This window comes from Trachemys scripta, chromosome 1 (assembly GCF_013100865.1).
Source record: "Trachemys scripta elegans isolate TJP31775 chromosome 1, CAS_Tse_1.0, whole genome shotgun sequence".
Taxonomy (NCBI): Eukaryota; Metazoa; Chordata; order Testudines; family Emydidae; genus Trachemys; species Trachemys scripta.
The window spans coordinates 302946178-302968768 of NC_048298.1; the positions used below are offsets into that span (position 1 = coordinate 302946178).

The window sequence follows — 22591 nt, forward strand, 5'->3', positions numbered from 1 at the left end:
CTAACTAGAACTAATACTAAGGGTAAATACTAAACTATATACAACTATTTTACAAAAAAAAGTTTGAGAGACACACTGAATTAAGCGAAAGCTAGCTGAAGCAGCAGAAGTTCCAGCACCATCACTGGCGGAAAGAAGGAACTGAGGGTGGGGGGAGGAGCTGGCAGCACCCCTTATACCATGCCATGAGCTGATCTGAGCTGGTCCCCTACGAATACTGCTAAGGGAAAAACTTCCACCACTGGTGCATGTGCATGTGGTGAGCACACACACCTAATATGGAACAGACATGAGTAAGCACTTGAAGAAGAAAGTATGGTTTCTAATTCTTTAATCATTGTTGTAGCTCTTCTCTGAACCTTCTCCAATTTATCAACATGCTTCTTAAATGATGGACACCAGAACTAGACACAGTATTCCAGCAGCGGTCGCAACAATGTCAAAATAACCTCTCTAATGCTATTTTATAATAACCCGTTTATGCATCCAAGGATTGTATTAGCCCTTTTGGCCACAGCTTGGCACTGAGACCTCCTGTTTGGCTGATTAGCCATCATGACCCCCAAATCTTTTTCAGAGTCACTGTTTTTCAAGATAGAGTTCCCCATCCTCTAAGCATGGCCTACTTTCTTTATTCCAACTGTGTACATTTAAACTTAGACATATTAAAACACATTGTTTGCTTGCACCCAGCTTAAGTGATCCAGATTTTTTTTTTTTTTAAACCATTCACACAATTTTTCTGTCATCTGAAAATGTTCTCTTTCAGGTCATTGACAAAATGTTGAATAGCATAAGGCCAAGAACAAATCCCTGCAGGACCCCACTAGAAACCACACCCTTTCAATGATTCCTCATTACAGCTACATTTTGAGATCTATCAGTTAGCCAGCTTTTAATCCATTTGATGTGTGCCATATTGATTTTATATCATTTTAGTTTTTTAATCAAAATGTCAAGGTACCAAGTCAAACACCTTACAGAAGTCTAAGTATATTACATCAACACTATTACCTTCGTCAATCAAACTTGTAATCTCATGTAAAAAAAAAAATGTTAGTTTGACAGAATCTATTTCCCTAAATTCATGTTGACTGGCATAAATTACATTACCTTACATTAATTTTTTTAATTAATCAAGTCACATATCAACCACTCCCTTATCTTGTTCAGGATCAAAGTCAGACTGTCAGACCTATAATTACCTGGGTCATTCGGTTTACCGTTTCTAAATATTGGCACAACATTAGCTTTCTTCCAGTCTTCTGAACTTCCCCAGAACACCAAGACTTACTGAAAAATCAACATTAACATCTAAACACATTAAATATTTTGAACACATCCATTTTGTCTTGTTTACTCATATCCTTTATTCCAATTTGATACTTGGTCCATTCCTCACCTTACCTGTGGTTTAAACTTTCCTCTGCCCTACCATAGGCATCTCAATGAATAAGCCTTCATGTAATGTAATGGCATCATCACATTGTAATAATATTGAACACTTTAACCCGTAGAAAAAAGTGGTGTATGCAGAGGGGGATGCTGGCCTCATGAAATAGCATTGTGGGATTAGATACCAACATGACAAATGATTAAGGAAAACCTTAGATGTGGTTTTATAGATACTAGTATCTCTAGATTCTGTGTAGGACCAGTTGCATCATCTATAAAATATAATTAATATTTTTTAACTCAGTACAGCATAGCTGATTATCTGCACACTGTTATAAAAGGGTAATCAGTAAGAGAGTTATAGTAGTTCTTGTAGTACTTATAGATGACATGCAGCAGTTAAGAGGAACCTCCCTACTTGCAATAGAAATTACTGTTGAATTAAGAAACTGAACTGATTATTCAGACAGTGCCTATATGGATGTTAGTGCATTAATGTATTTCATGTCTGTTGATAAAAAGGAATACAAGCAAAGTTCATATGCAGATTTATGAAAAATAAATTTATTACATAACACCTTGTTTTTAACAATGTTCAGTTTTTTATTCAGAATACTTGCGTCATTCATGTAAAATAGTTTGATACAGTACATTGTATGTTATAGTTTTTCCTCAAATTCTAAGGCTCTCCTAACACCTCATCCTTTGCTGTAATAAGGGCATCCCTAATAACGTGCGAAAATATTTTAAAAATAATTAACTGAACAAAATTTAAAATCCACTACACCAATCCATCTCTCAAAAATCATGACGAAATATCTGAATGGATGCCGCACCTTTTAAGGAAATATCATTCATGCTTTTTTAATCCCAAAGCATGCTCACAAATCAGCAACACTAATAGGAAAAATAAAACACTGTCTATGACAATCATTTCAGTTTGTTTGCTGAACCAAACATGTTTATATCAATGACAACATACTTATTTTACTATCGAATAGCAGCTTTAATACCAGTCAAGTCATAGATTTAAAAACAAAAACAAATCTATATGTTGGAAATTAATCTTTGGGAGGCTTGTAATCTGCTGGAAAAATGCAAATGTTTTCATTTTCTTAAAAAATCTTATTGTAGCAATTTTGTTGGTCATAAAACATTGATCAATGTGGAAAATGAACCAACGCACAAAAGTCACTAAAAATAAATGTATATCAAAATTATCTCAATTAGAGTCATGGTTATTTTGCTTTTTTGCCATGTTAACATATACTGTATGCTTCAAGTACCAGTTAAAGGATTTTGTGTACTATTGGTCAGATAATGTTGTTACATCAAGAGAATTCACCACATACAATAAAAAAATGCTTGCCCCTAGCACATTTCACAGCTTCAACTGCTACAGACTGTCACTGAAAAAAATGCATTGGTCAGTCTGAACCATGTCAAGTAAACTATGGAAGTAGCATATCCACAACACAAACTGTGCTAGCACTTTCTTTTCAAGTCTAACCCCAAAACAGGTACAATTTGGGAGCCACTACTCCATTCTGTGAAAAGTGGTGGAACTTGGCTATCAGACATTTTGAAGGTGTGGTTGTACAGTACATTCTTGTGGCCCAAGCCAGGTTCCAGGCAGACAGCTGCATGACCAGTCCTACAGCATTAGCAACAGTGCATTGACGTTATTCAGGTGCAGCTCAGTACCGGTGTGTCTGATGTGAGTACTGTGGAGGCTGCTGGGAGGTAGTTGAATATCCCATGCTGCTCTGTGGCTGCGATGTGCTTGGTCCAGGGTTGGGATACGCAGCATGGGGATTGGAACGCTGGAAACCATGAAGGAGAAGAGAATTGATTCCTACAGTGGATGCATTTATAATACAAATACAATACCCATTAATTTTTTGAGGTCTCTGTGCTGTGTGGGGCAATAATTAACAGGTACTACAGCACAGTATATCAATCACTTGTATTTACAGTGTTCTACTTATTTTGATTACCATAACTAAGCATATGAGCACCAGGAATATTTGATTGAGAGCTAGTAACAAGTAATGCTGTTTGTTACCCATTCTGAATTCATATCTGTCATGTCACCAATGCCACTTCAACTATCCAGACATCTTATGCTTACCACTGTGGTACATCAGTGTGTTAAAAAAAACTTCCAGCCAAAAATATCCTAGGTGCTCTCCGTTGGGGTTTTCTTCCCCCTCCAAGAGCACATATTTGGAAGGTTTGTTGTGTATTTAATATCAATGATAATTCAAGGAAATTTCTCTGGGAGACCTATGCATATGAGATTAATTTTGGTTTATTGGAGCATTCACTATAAGGTAGGCATTTTCTAGACAGTCAAGAAGAGATTGTGAGCTCTTTGGGGCAGGGACTAAGAAGCCAAAATCTTGTATCCGTATAACCTGGCCAGGACCAAATGTGGGATACAAATAAATAAATAAATAAATAAATAAAAATAAAGACATATTTGTTTAATTGTTATAGTTTAAAAAGCTGCAATTGATGTGGGATTTATTTCTTTAGCTTAAACACTTAAACTTTCCTTTTCATGAGTCTTCATTTAGATCAGAAGTTAAGTTAGATTCAATAAATGTGTTGGGATGGCTACATATTGGGGAAATAAAAATAAAGGGATGACCTTTATAAAGCAAGGTAGGTGGATACTCTCCACACATGCATTTAAGGGACTGAATCACTCTCTAGGTGTGTGATGTGGAGGGGAAAAGAAATAGTTATAACAGGACTTCCAGCCAGCAGGAATAAATTAGCATTGCTGTACATCACAGCTCACATGATGGCTGAGCTGTTATGACATTTACCTTCACTCTTGAGAGACACTACGCACTTAATGAGAAGTGTCAGAGTAACAGATCAGCCATCATATGATCCAGTTCTGTATAATAAATAAAAGGTATGTTTAATAGTGCAAAAATCTCTGGGTGTACTTTTTGGTAAAACGTGCCTCAAGTATGCAGGAAACTGAAAAAAAAATTGAAGTTTAAAATTAGCCATTAATGTTTTATTTGTAATATACTTAATAGGCTTCCACAACCTGACTACTGAAAAATGTTGCTTATTTATTTCATGTGGCCAATTACAAGATGACTCAGTGCAGTCTCATCATGTAGAGCAACAAGTGACTTTTAAAAACAAAAGTTAAAATCCCAAACAACCAGCCTGTTCTACCTCCAAACACCACTAACCCGCTCCTCAAAAGACAAAAGCTTGTTACATCCTCCGGGGACAGGACTGCTCCAATTCATTTCAGTGTTGTCACATTAAATGTGCAAGTTGAAACCTCTGAAGCCAAGGGACATGGAAATCTATATACCTGTAAAAATCCTTACCTAATTGCTTTTATGCATGACAGAAAAGGTTGTGTAGGGGGAGAATTTATAGGCCAGCTTGCTTCAGAGAGATTAAACAAAGGATCTAGCTACTGAGGGGATGTCTTAGTAAAGCTCCTCAAGGGATGGTTATTTCCCTCAGAGGACTCAGATGTAACAGTATGAGAGAATCAAGGGACAGGTGTTTGGTCAAAACAATGGTGTATTTTAAATTTTTCTCCTTCCGCCTTGGGTTGAAGAATCTTAGGGGAGATTCAGAGAGATGTGCCCCAATCAGTAGGTGGCATTTAATTGCTTTGGCCTCAGTGCTGTCATGCTCATGTGGGTTCCTTCCATCTGCCTTATTTACTATATGTAAACTCATGAGTGCAATATCATCCTTGCCTTCTTAAAAGTCTGGGGAAAATAGACTGAATTTCTTAAAGTCAAACATGATGCCTTTCAAAGGCATGGCAAAAAGGTGAGCAGTCAGGAGGAGCCAAAGCACTTGCAAGAGCTGCTGAGACAGTGAAGGGGCAGTTACCACTACTCCATGCAAAAATAGCCCTATATGGCCCTTGTTGAAAAACACTGCCCCCTCAGGCAGTAAGCCTGGGAGGGATGTTAGTGGAGTGAGAAAGCTGAGGAAGGAGCACAGCTTTCCTCAACCCAGATGAAGGTGACAGGTGGACTCCCTAAGCAATCCCTGTGTACACGGAGGGTGATTCAGAGCCCCCTGATTTCCCAGCTTGTAGACTTCAATCCATGCTCACAGGAGAGGTAGCTTGGGTTTGCTCTGATTCCCATGCTCTCAGGTCAGCTGCCACTGTGAAGTGGGGTGAATAGCAACTGAATAGTGCAAGCAAGTGGAGATCCTCTGCCCCAACACACAAGCCCTACACCTCTTTTCCTTAGCTATGTCAGTCAGCATGGGAGAGAGACAAGAGGTTCTGCTGCATCTGCCTTCTTCAGAGGCTCAGGCAGAAAGGAGTTAGCAGAAATGATGCCAAAACAAACTCTGGACAGCAACTGACTTAGCTGCCTGCAGGTTTAAGAGGGATCAACCCTCGTGTTGGAAAATATTTTGTGAATGCACACTCCACTGAGGTAGAGACTATTACAGTTACATTCTGAGACAGCCCTTGCAGCACAGTGGTTAAGGTTGAACAGAGCTTTCTGTTTAGAACTGATTATTTAAAGTGCTTTAAAACCCACATGCATAGTGAAATGGACCTGAAAATTGATACACTAGCTGAAGTCCTGGGGTAGAGTTAGTGAAGAAAATTTGGGGTCATTTGGCTATGGAGCTCATGACATTCAGCTCCTGCAAAATGACCTGCCTTTATGTTTTTAGGTTCTTATACCTTTATGTGTGCAGAGCCAGAGGAAAAACTATAGACTTTATGAGGATCAGGGCCATACCCACTTGGCTACCTGAGTGCAACTAGTCAATGATCCCAAGAACCAGTTTTAAAAGTCAATTATTTCAAAGTTATTGGACTTTCATTCTTGTTTTATGAAGTAGTACACAGGGGGTATGGCAAGCAAACTGACAGCAGCTATCTTATAGAGACAGAGGATCTAACTTCTCACTTGAGGAAAGCGTTGTTATATCTTTCACAATATAAACATGCTTTAGTCCCTCATTTTGAAAAACCCACCACTGACCCCACTGGCCTCTCCAACTAACCACCCATCTCCCTTTCCCTGTCTACAGTCACTGTCTGGAGTTCCTCTGCACCTGTTCCATCTTAAACCCCTTCCAATCCAGCTTCTGCCTCTTGCAGACCACTGAAACTAGATTCTCGAAGTCTCTAATGACCTATTCTCTAGGCAAAACTCAAAATCAGCACTCCATCCTGGTCAGCCACCTGTGACACTGTTGAGCATGCTCTTCTTCTTGAAATCTTGTCCTCACTTGGCATCCATGACTCTGTCCTCTCCTACTTCTCTAATCGCTCCTTCAGCATGTCCTTTGGAAAATCCTCTACATCTTCCCTCCAACTTTCTGTAGCTGTTCCACTACTCCAAAGACTCTCACCTTGGTCCCTTTCTCTTCTCCCTATGTCTTATCTCTGGGTAATCTCATCCACAAACACAAATCCAACCACCATCTTTACACTGATGACTTACAGATCTACCTCTCTACTTCAGAAAGGTCTACTTTTGTCCAAATCAAAATCTGTCTATTGCTGGACTTCAGCTCAGCTCAACATGGCTAAAACAGAGCTCTTAATCTTCCCCCGCAAGCCCTGCCTGTTACCTCATTTGTCAATCACGGAGGACAACACCACCATCCATCCTGCCTATGACTCAGACCCATAATCAAGGCATCAGCTTTGACTATGACCTCTCTCTAGGTCCTCACCTATGTCTAAATCTAGCCAATTTTTCTGCATCACTTCTCTAAAGTATGGCCTTTTTTTAATTCATCCACACAGCTAAAACTCACTTCCAGGCTCTCATCTCGCATCTCAACTACTGCAATGTCCTTTTCCCCAGCAAATGCAACTTTGCCCAAGTCGTATCCAGAATGCTGCATCAAATTATTTTCCTAGCCTGTCACTTTGACCACCTCATCCCACCCCGCTTAGCATCCCTCCACTGGCTCCCTCTTCTCTATCACAAAACAAACTGCTTTTCTTTACTTTCAAGGCTCTTCACTGCACATCCCACCCTAGCTATCATCTGTTGTTCACTACTGAAATGTCAGCTCCTGCCTCCCTAGCCCGCTTGTTAAATTTTCAAACAAGCACCTTCATACTTCCTCCCATGCTGCCCCATACTATCCTTCTTCAAACCCTCCTTGAAACTCTTCTTTTCCAACTTGACAAGAGTTAGGACGCTCTTGTCCAGAGACCACTCCCTATATCATGCTGACCAATATTGTCTCATTATTTTCTTATATTCCCTGATCTGTCTGTATCCATCTGTTGTCTCTAGTTTTATAATTGGCTCTCTGAACCAGGGGCCATCCTTTTGTTCTGTGTTTGCACCATGCCTACCACAATGGGGTCCTGCGCCGTGACTAGGGCTTCTAGGTATTAAGGTAATACTAATAAATAATAACTAAATAATAATAATAATAATCACAAGTTATTGTTTCCTTGCCACTCCTAACTTGACTCGCCTCAGAAGTTAAAGTTGCAGGATTGATAGCTAGAAAAAAAAAAAATCTTATTTTTTTTAAACTGAGCGCACTTGATCTGAAAGAAGCTGAGATACAATAAATACAGAACCCCACCATGCCATTATACAAAATCATTTTTAGAGTAGAGTTGCACTATAAGTAGTTTCTTCTAAGTTACAATACACAAGAGCCAAATATAGAATATATGGAAAATTGAAGTTGAGATACCTGATAGTCTGAGGTCATAATAAGTCCACCTGAGGTAGTGGTAGGAGGAACAACTCTCACTTTTTTCAATGGGGGTCCCTGTGTATGACTGTTGTCTTGGTTCCCTGGATGACCAGTTCCATTAGTATGGTTATTGCCCTGCTGCTGCTGCTGGTTCTTCTCAATTGGTTAAACACAAAGAAAAATTTCAACTCAGAAGCAGTACAAGAGCAGCAAATGTGAAATACTGAGGTAAAGCTCAACGAGACAAGACGACACTGTATTTTAATACTTACTTTGTCTCCTTTATCATCGGGTTCTTCTTCTGTTAAAAATTCTCGTTTTGGGTAAGGGATCTGACAACCTGCAAAAACACTGCAAAAACAAGTTAGCAGTCTTGGTATATCTGCCTAGAATCAGAGAGGTTAGTCGTAGATGAAGATCTAGTATTTTGTCCAGTCTAGTTTCAAATTTCCTGAGCCACAGCCTAATATATCTGTCAAGTAGTTTACCCCTTCTTAATAACATCATTTAGTTAGCCTAGGTATTCACACGTATTTGTTTTAACCTTTTGGTCATTTCTATTCTTCTCCTCCCAACTCCCACCAATCTGTCAGTGTTTATGGGTAATATGGTGACCAGACTGGAGTTGGAGAGATGGAAGAGTCCTGTTAGATACCAGAGTCAATTCCTCTATAAGTGCACCATGTAGGTCTCTTCATCCAGTTATACAGAAATTCATAAAATGTTGAACTAAATAAAGGGCATCAATAATTATGGTCCAGATGGTTAAAAACTCCATTACCAAATAAAAAAACATTAACTGTGACAAGACCTGGAAGCTTTTGGAGGTATGTGGTCTCTCACCTTAGACTTATGGACATACATGAATGAATTTGTTACTGCTAACCCAAGCTAAGATTTCTCCACTCGTAATCATATGGATATACCTTTATTTATAACTAGCCTCTGTACCTGCGAACATGCTATTAATTTTGTATTAAAATGCTGCCAATGTAAGGTTGAGGGAAAAGAATATTGACCTAAGAGCAGTTTCTGCAAAACCAAACCACTTGCATGACAGCACTAGAATATAAAGACAGGTCAGGAACTGTTATAAATATTTCACTAAGCTGAGTTGAATTAATTTCATTTTAATTAACTGTTATAAATATACATAACACATTTTATAAATTCTTCCCTTAATAATGAAAAAAAGGAATGATATGCAGCATGTGAACTGGGCCTTTCTAAAACAAGGCCACTCAAGCACTGGCAGGCCATCTTAGGATGCTTTATCATAGACTGTTCACACTTTTTGTCTGTAAGCTTTCTTATGTTTAGAATCTCCCTGTGCAGTTGAAAAGAAAGTGTGTCTACGGAAAATGGATTTAGGCTGTGAAGTATGAAAGTACAGAGAGCCTGTACTATTTCCCTCCCCCCCATCCCCTGAATTTACAACAAAGGGTAAGATGGAAAAATTTAAACTAATTAGTAAATGTCATCAGCATTCTAGAACAGAGAACTGGACCTGCAGGCACTTAGCAGTTGTCCACAAAGATCTGTAGCATGCATAATCAACCTGTCAGTGAATAACAGGATTAGTGCTGTGACTAACAGGATCAAAGTTTCATAAAGCAAGAGATTAATAGGAATGCTACTTAATTTTAAAAACCTCAAATGGCATTTTAGTTAGAATACCTTTTTCTTTACTTGTCAGACAGTAAGTATTTAATTCATTATTCACACACACACAGGTATGTATTTATAGTAAGAAGTAAACAGAGCATACATTAAAAAATATATGAATATGCTAATGGATTAATAAACTGACCACTTACTCAGATGTGGGAAGTGGATCTTCTAAGAAATAAGGATCCTGCATAGCCTGTTCTGAGGTAATTCTCTTTATTGGGTCCATAGTAAGCAATTTCTGAAGCTAAGCAGAGTTTTAAAAAAAAGTTCAGTATTATGAAAACTATTACTGAATGCCTTTGTCCCACTGTATTCTGACATGACAAATTGCCACCCATATGATGTAATTTCTAGACCCCCAATCACTAATGGCAATTATGAACCATATTTTCCCCTCATGTTTTAAATATTAATTGAATTTGTTATTGAATAACCACTTGTTTCTACCTATAAAACTTAAAACTCACTCAAATAATTAGCTTTGCCATAAGTGCTCTACCAACAAAATCCTCGAAACTTCCCCCTGCCCCAATAAATCAATATACTGTAGTTTTGCTGGTCTGTGCTTTCTTTGTGAAGAAGCTTTATTTTAAAATTGATTCACACACATTAACTGAGTTTTTATGTCACACTGACATGCACATTTACTTGGAAGAAATTATCTTTCAGGAATTTTCATTTGATTTATAGACAACCAATATTCTGACCAAGACCCCACATTTACTACAGCCTCATTATCAGTACTATTTATATAGCACCATTGAATACCCACCACAGAAAGTGGCAATCATAATGTAATGCATGTCTAGATGGGATAGGAAACGCCCCCTGCCCAAGTAACTCACAAATAGTGGGATCCAATGTGCATGTACTAATTATGAGGATAGTAGACTCACTGTATTTTAAATGTCTGAATGGCATTCAGAGGAGGGAGATGAGCAAAATCTTAGATCTTACTTTATTTATTGATCTCAAACCATAAGTGAAATCAATGGAAAGGCTCCAGCAGGTACAAAATGCACTGTCTGCCTCCTCCATGAGCACATCAAGCCTGTGCTCTAGTCCCTCCGCTGGGTGTGAGTCCACTTCCATAGCCAGTGGAAGGTCACTGTTTTAATCTTCATACTAACTAACAGATCGGGTATCAGCTGCATTACAGACCATATTTCATCCAATGCCACCAAGAAAGTGATGCTCCTCTGGGACAATGCAGATCACAAAGCATGAGAGCACCAAGACAAAGCAAAGTATAAGAATATTTCCAGAGGAAATCAGAGAAATTTAACCTGACCACTTTCAGGAAATACTACAAAACCTTCCCCTTTTATTAGTTTTTCCATCATAACCAGAATAACTTTAAAAACTAACCCACTTCTCTCCTTCTCTTTCCCTTTCCCCCCAGTCAAAACAGCACTAACCCAAGCAGAGCTTTCTATAACCAGACAAGATAGTAGAGCAAGTGTCTCCAAGAAGTCCTCTACGGATTTTGCTATTGTCAATCTATTTTACGTAGAAGGCATTCAGATACTTACATAATGGGTAGCAGTACAAAATCCTAAACAGTATATATTGAGGGGAGGGGAAAAACAAGACTGTCCTAATCACAGTGAAAAAGTTATGTGCTCTGTGGGAATGATTAGCCAGCAGGCAGAAACTGATCTTAAGGATGACTGTTACATAATCTCAAATATATAAGAAGAGATACAGAAACTCTTTAGGTGTAAATTCAATCCAAATTGGAATAATTGATCTAACCCTTAAAATATCCAAGTGTGGTACTGCTCTTAAACTCAATCAGCTTGATTTTATGAGAGGAACACAGTAATGTTGCAGAAGCTGTCTGGGCATTAATACTGCATTCATCACTATGGCATCCTCAGCCCATTTCAAATTTGGAAGTGAACACATTAGGGCCCTGTTGACACAGGGATGTTACATTGCATTAGTTTGTTCACTGTGAGTGCAACAATTTAACTACATCAAACTGAAGTGCATCCCCACCACTTTGTCATGTCAGCCTAAGGTGCCTCTATCTGTTATTCATTATATCCACACAGCTCTGCACTATTTGCTCAGTATTCTGGGTAGATATCCCATGGTGCACTGTTCCACCACAAAGATCCATGCTATATGATTTTTCTTGTTGTGGATGCCTCTTCAGCAGGATGATTTTTCAGTAGGCGGATGCCTACTGGAAAATGCAGGAAATTTGGGGATGGGTCAAATTAACAAACTCCCTGTATTTCTCTGCTGGCATCCATTAATTTTGTCAGTGCTATTTTCGAATTGCTGTCAGGCAGCATGGAGGACACACTGCTGAGCAGGGTGGATAAAAATTCATGATTTAAAAAATAAAAACAGATTTTTTTTTATTTAAATCGGATTTTTTTTGATAAAATGCTTTTTGAGGAAAAACCTATCTAAAGATAGTTTTAATTAAGATATATTATAGCTCAAAGATATCTCATCATGGAATAGGGATTATAAATTCAAATTCTGTAGTATGAGACAATATATTCATGTAATGTTTAAGAAAAAGTTTTTGTAAATTAGTTCCAATAGTTCATGGATTAGGGGCCCAATCTTATGGGGTTCCATGGGCTTCTGTATAGATTATTTAGGTTAATCTTTCTATCTACCCAATGGGACTCAGTACTCAGTCTAGAAGATACCACCCGAGATGCTTAGTTTTGCAGTTCTCAAACTGTGGATTTGTGTCTCCAGAGATAACATGCTTGTTAACAGCAAAAATGCTTTAAATTAATATATAGACATGAGAAATAACAGACCTCAACCCTATTGTCCCTCTGCAAATTTGTGTACATACAGTCAATTCCTTACCTCTCGCTAAAAGTGCAAAGTTTCAGAAAGTTCAATGAATAGAAGATTGTTGGGGGCGGAATAGATCTGGACAAGGAGAAGAAGTCTGGAGATAAATGTGAGAAGGGAGGGACAGGCAGTAGAAACAAAAGTGAAATTGTTTGAGCAGCATATTCCAGAAGTCTTGAGGTTTTTCTGAGTGTAGCCTTCATTGATTTGAGATCTACCATACCATTCTCTCACTAGAAGGGAAAACCATTAATGGCAGCAGGCCGTAAAAGAAACCCAGTTTGGGAATATTTTCATTAAGTTCCCCTAACTCTGGATAAGACAGGCATGTGTGCAAAATGCAAACAGTGCAACAAAGAAATGCAAGGCCTGGTTGCCCGAATGAAACAACATCATGAGAAGTGTTCCTTCTCAGGAAGAAGCTGTGTTGAAGATGATGAAACAAACATGTCTGAACATACAGGATCTTTGGGTTGGTAAACTTTATTTCATACTTCTTTCTTAAGGACTTCTGGACTATTCTTGAATTCTATTGTCTTCCTTCTGGACTATTCTTGAATTCTCATGTTTGAGCAAAAAATATAGTTAGTCTATGGTACTATCATTTTAGATGCAGTTGTGATAAAAAATAAATAGCTGAAATAGGCAGATCTTCCTTTTACAATTTCACCTTTAAAGTAGTACTGAGTGTCAGTGAATGCAATGAGTAATACTAAATGAGCAGTATGTTAATCATAATTAAACTGCATTGACTTATTTTGTTTAGGAGAATGCATCCTCAACATACAGGATTCTGAAGACTATCCACCTTCAAGATCACCATCATTTTCTATAGTGTCATAGTTATCTGCCAATGATAGTGTTTCAATCACATCATGTATGTCACATAGCCACAGTACATCACCTGTAGCAAAAAGAAAAAAAAAATCTCCATCATCCAGAAACAGCTATAGATAAGTTTGTAATAAGAACCAGCAGATTACAAAAAGAGGTACTTGATGAAAAAATTGCCCGGTTTGTTTATGCAACAAACTCTCCTTTCCGTATGACTGAGAACCCACACTTCATTAACATGGCTCAGTCATTAAGACCAGGATACAGTCCACCCAACAGAGCAGATGTCACAGGCAAATTGCTGGATAAAGTGTATGAAAGAGAAATTGAGCAGTGTGCACAAGGTCTAGATGGGTGGAGCAATATCCACAATGATCTTGTTGTATATGCTTGTGCGACAACAGAAGAAGGGGATGTCTTCCTTACAGAAACAGTTGATACATCAGGAAATGCACACACAGCAGAATACTTACTAGAAGTAGCAGTAAAAGCAATAACAAACTGTGAAAAAAAATTCAAATATCTAGTATGCAGGTTGGTCACAGACAATGCTGCAAATGTATCCAAGATGAGAAGAAATTATTTAGAAGAGAGTCTCAAGCTAATCAAAGACTTCAGTGTTCCAGAAAGAAAGGCTAATGTTGTTGAAATTGCAAAATACTTCTGTAACAACCACTTTGCAGCAGCTGCTCTGAAAAAAGTGGGAGGAACCAAGCTAACCCTGCCACAAGATGTGCGATGGAACTCAGTAGTGGACTGTTTTGAGCACTATATCAAGAACTGGCCAAATCTGATGACAGTTTGTGAACAAAATGGTGAAAAAATGGATGGCGCTGTCATAGCCAAAGTTCTCAACATTGGGCTTAAGACAAATGTTGAACACATGCTGAGTACCTTGAAAACTATTTCTGTGGCCTTGAACAAAATGCAGGGAAATAGCTGTTTTACTGCTGACGCTGTTGAAATTTGGAAGGAACTTAGTGAGATCTTAAGAGAAATATGCAATTACAGAGTTAAATTACAAGCATTAAAAAAATGAATGGGACGAGCACTATCTCCAGCTTATTTTCTTGCAAATATTCTCAATACTCGGTACCAGGGTCAAACCTTAACTGCTGAAGAAGAGTTGGCGGCTATGGACATCCAGCAATCATCCCTCCATAATGCCAACTATAATAAACTTCAGAGTTAAGGTTGAACCATTCAAGAAATATATGTTTGCTGATGTTTTAAAGAAAGTCACACCAGTGAACCAGATTCAGAGATTGCTGAAGTGATAATTTCACATTTAACAGCAGTAGCTTCTTCTGCCGGTGTAGAAAGAATATTTTCTTCCTTTGGACTAATTCATTCCAAATTCAAAAAATTGTTTGAGACCTGAAAAAGCAGGAAAGCTTGTTTTTCTTTTCCAGATTATGAACAAACAGGAAATGAAGGTGAAGACTACTGAGTTAGTTGCAGAAGCCAATATTTTAAGTTTCTCATGTTGATCTGGCTAACATACTTGATTTAATTTTTTTTGTTTTTTTAAAATATTTCTATTAACTGTTTTAGTTAAAAACAATTTTAACAAAAACAAACCTGATTTAAAAAAACTTGAATGTTTAAATTCAAAAATTCATATGCTTGTTTTGTTAAAGTGTTTTATGGTTGCTGTTGAAGAAAAAAATCCAGAATACATAACGTTGTTGTTTTAGTTAAATAAAACAATTTAAATGTCTGTCTGGTGATGTTCTTCTCCTAATACAGAAAAATCCTCCAAATATTAATGATTAACCTGTTGAACTGGAGATAGATATTTATGAAGTCATTGGGAGGGGAACTGCTTCAATTATCTTTTGTAAATGAAATAACCAAACAATTATTCATTTTCTGATATAACTGTAAAACTAATCTGAAAAGTTTTCAAAATAAATCACTTTAAAAATGTATAGTGTGTACCTTCTAAAAATGAAACCTACATCTATCTCTGAGTTGTGAAGAATATGTATTAAGGTTATAACAACCAACAAGAATGCACTTTTATGTAGAAATCCAGGATTAAATCGAGTCTTCCTAATTATTTAAATCATGATTTAAATCAATTTGATGGTAATGAATGTACTGGAACCAAGGAAATGTGTGTTTGTTTTTATTAGGAATTGACAGTATGGGGGATACTATGCCATTTATGGATGGAGATGTACCTCCATGAAATTTTTCAGCCAAAATGAATTCACTGGGTTAACAAAAAACACAGGTAAACTGCATCTTGAATAAAAACAAAAACAATTAAACAAGAATGTGCTGCAAACTTAAGACCAATGGAATGGAGGCATGGTCAAGGAGTGCTGTAGGTGATGATCTCAAAAGGGTTCTCTTCCTCCATCTCCTGGGGCTGATTGTTGAGGGAATGGCCTATAATTAGGTTGACTGAACTCATTTTAGAGGATTTTGGACGGTTAGAGTGCAATGCTTGACCTTTGTACCAAAAGGTGCTCCATCGCAGGTGTTTGCCTGTACATGGTCTGCATCATGTCCCTTTCCAGGGCCATGTGTTCTCTTTTGATCCTTAAAGAATGCGCCAAGAAAACCATCCCTCCACAACTCTGCCTTCATAGTCCTCTTTTGGGATGAACTGAATAGTTCCTGGAACAGATCCTCTCCCGCTTCCTCTCCCTACCCCCGCATTCAAAGATTTGTCACCTTCTCTGTGGGTGATATTTCCCCTCTTTGTGAGCACCATGGCATTACAGGCGCTAAGGAAACTCAGAAAAAGCACAAGTACTTATTGTGCCAATTCTAGTCTCCAGGCCAACAATGATCAAATGTTTCTTTTCCACAATTTTGGAATGTCATTCCCATCTTCTCCTCCCATGCAGAGGTTCCCTTTGAAATGGTAAATTGTTTTGTCAAATTACTTCCCTCTACTATAGGCCCTCTATAACAAAGGTTGATTAACTGTGCTAGTTTGAGTAGGTGTGAGGATAGTTGGTTGCCTGTGCTGGTTTCAGGTAGGTGGAGGGCTACAGGGATGGGTGAATGGGGGAAGCAGTCAGCCAGCTAGTTATTCCATGTGCAACCTTGCAGGCTTATCCTCATGTTGGAAGATGTAATCCTGAGGCAAATCCTGAAGCAATGGGCAAACCAGGAAGATACACAACATTCCTATTTACCAACACTCCTATTTACTTCACACCTGGGGCAGGAGTGGAACAGAAACTCTAGATATATGGGCAATCCTGAGAGAGCTTCTGTGCCTTCCGGCGTGGTGCTTGACAAGACACACCACTATCTTTGCATTAAGTTCTCTTTCATAACACCTACGTAAAGTACACTTCAAAGTTAAGAGTTCTGGACTAGCTGTTCTAAAAGCCAAATGCCTTTTAAATGTCTTGTCCCTTCTGAAATGTCTCTATCACCAATTTTGGGCCAAATACCTCAAGAAATCTCAACTTTAGTAAAACTGAATGCAATGATGAAAATGAGCCAATGTACTTTTTCTATTATTTTTTCCTCTTTCTGGATCTGCCTCTAAAATAAAAAATCAAACACATTGGAAGGCAAGCATGGTTTTGTTTTGTTTTTTAGATCCTCTGGTGCTGACTTTTTGACCTAGGGGTGAATGGGAGGAAGGGAGAGGGAATGGGAAGCAGCTTGAGAAGGGTGGTATGGAGGTGGTAAGTGTGGCTAGTGGTTGCAGGATTTCATACTGTAGAGAAAGAAAACTTAACAGCCATACGTCTCCAGTTTAGATATCATTTTGAGCATGCTGGGGAGGGAGATGTTAAATGCCAAGTAGGTAGAAGAAGATTCCTAGCTCTGTCAAGTATGGTGTCAGGAAAGGAAAAGTAGTTTAAATCACCGAATGCAGTTATGTCATAAGACAGAACACAATATTTACTAGTAGAGCTCCCCTTTGCAGCAATTTCAGTCTGGCTGCTGATAGAGATTTTTTCCACATCAGTGTGTCTACATGAGGTTCTCATATAATGTCCAAATCTGCTGTTTCATAGTTCTTGGCTGCCCTGATAAATCATCTTCTGGTTGGAGCCCATGGCAAACCTGGGGTCCAGGCTTGTGGCAGGATTTGGGGTGCTTTCCATGTTGTCTTGGATGCTTGCTGTTTTGTCTGGGGTCTTTTGTGGATAACTATCCACCACATAATTCTCAGGTTTGGTGATGGCATTCCTTGCAAAACACAGTCAAGATCCTCAGAATATCCTCAGGTAGTGGGAGCGTTTTCAGAGGTCCCTTGTGCTTAGGTACTTTTGCCAGAGCTCCTTTGTTTTGACTAGGCATTGGGACATCTCCAGGAGAGCCCCCTCTTCTTTATTTGCTCTAATAGTATCTTGTAGATGTCTGTATTCCAGTGACTTCTACAGATGGGACTAGACATGCAGCTCTTCCAAAGACAGCAATCAAGTCCAGAACTGCACGGGTTTACAGAGAACCATGGGGAAGGAGGAGCATGCCTGTTATAATGGATATGGATACTCTGGTGTGCAAAGTCATTACTATTGAATACTGGTATGGAAAAGGGGTACTCCTGGCTGCTTGCCACCCTTTAATCCAGTCAAGCTGACCCCAGAAAAGTGGAGGGCACAGAGACAAGCTCATCCAGCTGTGAAGCAATGCAGTGTGGGGTATAGTAGTTGGACGACTGCCAGAAGTGGAGTAGCTAGGAATGCGTCCACACAAACATTAAAGCAAACAAACTCAGTGTGAAGTAGAGTTGCTTCCATTCCAAGGATTACTTACTGCAATGTAAGACGCCAAATAATTTGGTTTAAAAACAAGTTGTGAGTGGACACAAGGCCCTTTAAGGCAAACTAACTACAGTTACTCTGATGCAACATTTCTAGACAAGGCCTAGAAATTCTTTCATTTTCTCCAGCTCTCACACAATATTTTCTTCTTTTATTGAGAGAAGAGTAGGTCAAAGTAGTGGGGTTTCCACTCAATCTAAAAGCGGTGAAATATGTCGTAGTTTCAAGACCAAGGGCCATACACCAAGAACCCTGCTTTCCACACATGAGAGTTTCACCTTCTCTGACAGTTCCATTAATATAGTGGAATGTAGCTGTGACAGGGGAAGTTTTGTAGAATGAGATGGTCCTTCACATACCTAGGCAAATCCCACAGCAAGCTTAGAAGATAAAGATAAAAATTTGGAACTTAATGCTTTATTGAATGGTGAAGCCATGCAAAGAAAGGCGCACAAGGCAATGGGCTCTCATGACTTACGTTATTCAGTAAGTGGATTGCTGTATTTTCCAACCAATTGTTGCTTTTATAAACAGGTGTGAATCTACTTTGAAAAGTGACTATATAAAAATGGAACCTTCTAACTCCGCGTCTGCTCCCTCTATTTGGTTTATTTTAGTGACAAATTGTTTTTTTCAATTGCTCTTTACTCCTGTTAGCACTGCAAAGCCAACTATTTCTTTTGTGCATAACTGACATAATGGTTTACTAAATTCCAGTCACACCTAAGTCACTGATGGAAGTCTTTAAAATAGTTCTATACTCAACTTGCAGCATGAGATTCATAAGCAGTTCTTCACGGACTGCACATGGCTTTAGTGAAGTATCAGTTTGAATGGAACTGTTCTTACACTGACTCGGGCACCAGAAAAGGAAAGAGGGAGAGCCGATACGCTGAATGGCATCTCACAGCAAAAGCTAAACAAAACAACATCCTGGCATAGCATTATGGTGATTAGGTTATGGGGCTATCAATAAGATGCTGATGAGTTCTAAGCACACTGGATCAAACTGGCAGGAGAAAATAGAAAAAACAGTGGAAATTCAGAGCTGAATGACTATACAACTATCAGGACAGAGAAGAGATTGAAACTCACACAATTTCTGTTCCACTCAGGGAGTGCAGAAGTATCTATTAGTAAAAAATAAGAGTAAAAATTGTCTAACCCTGGGAGAAAGGAAAGAGAGCTTTCTACTGTGAGGTCACCCTGTCAGCACAGAGCCTAGCTGCATTGTATCGGGGGAGGGAAATGAGGTTCCACCTAACTCCAGAATGGACTCTGCAGTTTAGCATGGTAGGAGTAGAGTGGCTGAGGGGGAAAAAAGAAAATAGAAATAAATTATAAAAAAAAGAGATATAGACAACATGGGAAGAAGTTGTTAGATAAGTCCCCGATAAGTTCTGCATGGGGGGAGGGAGAGTGTGTGTGTGTAAAAGGATCAGCGTGTGAAAAGGGGAAAAGACTCTTGAGAAATCAGGGAGCCTATGAAAATTTGCCCCATTTATGAAAATTGGAAAAAAGTGTCGCTGGGAGCATCATAGAACCCAGAAATTCACTGGTGCTGGGAAGAAGTTACTCACCTTATGCAGTAACAATGGTTTTTTTAGATGTGTGTCCACTGCAGGTATACTTGGGTCCCTGTGCTGCTGATCTGAGAACTTCGGTAGCAGTGTCTGTAAGGCCCACACATGGGCGGTCTCTCCTCGTACTGCACCAAGAGACTAGTCAGCGCATGCAGGCTAAGCCCCCTCAGTCCCTTCTCTACCATAGAGTCATTGACAGTGGGTTGTGGAGCACCCACAGGGAGACATATCTCAAAAGAACCATTGTTACTGCACAAGGCGAGTAACTTTTTCTTTTAGTAGTGTCCCTATGGGGGCTCCACTGTAGGTGACTCCCAAGCAGTATCCCTTCTAGAGGGCTGGAACTTTGGAGTCGGGTCAGTTACAGATGACAGTGCTGTGGAGCCGAAGACGCCATCGGAGGCGGAGTCCCCAGTGATCACAATGTTCTGTAAAAGTGTGGACTGACACCCACATTGCTGCTCTACAGATAGGGACACTCCTGAAGAAGGCAATGGATGAGAGATCAACCTTGTGAAGTGTGTACTAATAGTATCTGGAGGGGTCATATTGCGAAGTTGTAGCATTGTCTGATACAATTCGAGATCCACTTGGAAAGTCTTTGGGCTGATACTGCTGAGCCCTTGGATCATTCCGCAACAAAGATGAAAAACCTGAGGGACTTCCTAAAGACCTTCATCTTGTAAAGGTAGAAGGCTAGGGCTCTTCTGAAATCTAGAGTATATAATATAGCCTTTCTGTTGTCTCAGTGAGGGTTGGGATAGAAGGCTAGAAAATTAATCAACTGAATCACGTGAAACAGAGAGGTTATTTTACAAATGAATTTTGAATGTGGTCTGAGCGTCAGGGCTGGCGCTTCCACTAGGCAACCCTAGGCAGTCGCCTAGGGTGGCAGGATTTGGGGGGGCCGGCCTTTTGCCATCCTCGGTGGCAATTCGGCGGCAGGGGTCCTTCCGCTCCGTGTCTTCGGGGCACTTCGGCAGCGGGTCCTTCACTCGCTCCGGGACCCGCCGCTGAAGTGCCCCAAAGACGCGGAGCAGAAGGACCCCCGCCGCCGAATGCTCAGAGGAGGAGCGCTGCTGCCTAGGGCAGCAAAAACCCTGGCACCACTCCTGCTGAGTGTAACCTTCTCCGTAAAGGGGGGGGGGGGGGGGGGGGGAGGGATGTGCCATCAGAGCCGCTATTTCTCCTATTCTCCTGGCTGAAGTAATCGCTACCAGGAAGGCAGTTTTAATTGGGAGATATGTAAGTGAACAGGTGGCCATGAGTTTGAAGGGAGGCCTAGTCAGTCCTTTCAGTACCAGGTTTAAGTCCCATGTGGACGTAGGAAGCCGAAGTTGTGGGAAGAGGTTAACTATACCCTTGTGGAATCTTCTGGTGTTTGGGCGCAACAGCACTGAGTATCCATCTACTGGCTGGTAGAAGGCTGTTATAGCCACTAGGTGGACTCAGAAAGCTTAGAGACACCCTAGATCTTTTTAGGGCCAATCTAAGATTTGTGGAAGAGTCGTGGATGTCTGGGAGATTTGTTGGGACGTACATCAAAACCAAAACCTGGACCATTTTTGTAGGTAAATATGTTGTATCAAGGATTTCCTACTGTGTAGTAATGCCCCTTGCGCCTCCATCAAAGAGGAGCTTTCCAAGTGTTTGAACTGAGGAGCAGTCATGCATTGAGGTGGAGAATTGCCAGGTTGGGATGTAGGGTACGTCCTCTGTTCTGCGAAAGGTGGTATGGTGGAACTGGAAGAGAGATCGGTGGGCATATCACGAGCTGTGACAGGTAAGGATACTAGGTCTGTCTCAGCCAAGCAGGAGCAATCAGAATGATGTGTGCTCTGTCTCTTTTTATTTTCAGCAGGACTTTTGATAGTAGGAGAAAAGGAGGAAAGGCGTAAAGAAGATCCCCGTCCCAGGCGAGGAGGAGAGGATTGCCTATGAAATGTTGTCCTATCCCCACTCTGGAACAGTAGCATGGACATTTCTTGTTCAGGTCAGTGGTAAACAAGGCTGTGGTTGGTGTCCCCCACCCCCTGAATAGATTGTGAAGTACCACTGGGTCTAGTCCCACTCATGGTCATGTAGGAATCTGCAACTGAGACTGTCTGCTATTGAGTTCTGTGTGCCTGGGAGGTAGGTTACTGACAGTGTGACGTTGTGGGAGATGCACCAATTCCATAGTCTCATTGCTTACATGAAGCGGGAGGGTGACCAAGCTGCTGTCGATTTAGGCTATGTTGTCTGTTAGGACTTTCATGTGTGATCCTTTTATTAGTGGGAGGAAGTGGGCACAGGCATTCCTGACTGCTCTTAGCTTGAAGAGGTTGATGTGAAGGGATCTCTCTGAGGAAGACCATTTGCTTCGTGTCGTAAGGCCATTTAGATGTGCACCCCACTCTCTGAACGATGCATCAGTGGTGAGAAGCAACAACGGGGGAGGGGGTTGTGAGAAGGGGATCCCTTTGCAAATGTTGGTTGGGTCTCTCCACCAGTCTACGGAGATTTTGACCCTTGTGGGTAGTGACAGGGGTTTGTCTAGTCCGTCCCTGTTTGGTCTGTAAACTGAGCTGAACCACATATGAAGGCACCACACGTGAAGCCTGGTATGAGGTATTACCATTGTGCCTGCTGCCATGTGCCCCAAGAGTTGTAGGCTGTTTCTGACTGATATTTGTGGGCTCTTTTGAATGGTCTCTGTGACTGTAGCCAGAGAGAGGAATCTGTGTTGAGGTAGGAGAGCTCTGGCCTGTAAAGAGTCAAGGTCGGAGCCTATGAATTCCAGGTGCTGTACTGGAGCGAGGGGTGATTTCTGGGCATTGATCTGTAGGC

General features: G+C 40.1%; 1 protein-coding gene across 5 annotated transcripts in view; it reads right to left on the reverse strand.

Annotated features, from left to right (window-relative positions):
- Positions 1 to 1939: 1939 nt before the first annotated feature.
- Positions 1940 to 22591, reverse strand: part of CDK8 (cyclin dependent kinase 8) — a 166087-nt gene continuing 145435 nt past the window's right edge. For 2 of the 5 annotated variants that reach the window (XM_034758716.1, XM_034758719.1), the window contains exons 10-13: positions 9915 to 10012; positions 8370 to 8448; positions 8095 to 8253; positions 1940 to 3250 (exon numbers count right to left, since the gene is read on the reverse strand). In XM_034758716.1, the coding sequence (XP_034614607.1) occupies positions 3050 to 3250; positions 8095 to 8253; positions 8370 to 8448; positions 9915 to 10012 (537 nt within the window). In that variant the 3' untranslated portion in view covers positions 1940 to 3049. The remainder of the gene's footprint in view (positions 3251 to 8094; positions 8254 to 8369; positions 8449 to 9914; positions 10013 to 22591) is intronic. The other 3 variants (XM_034758718.1, XM_034758721.1, XM_034758720.1) reach the window with 3 other exon arrangements.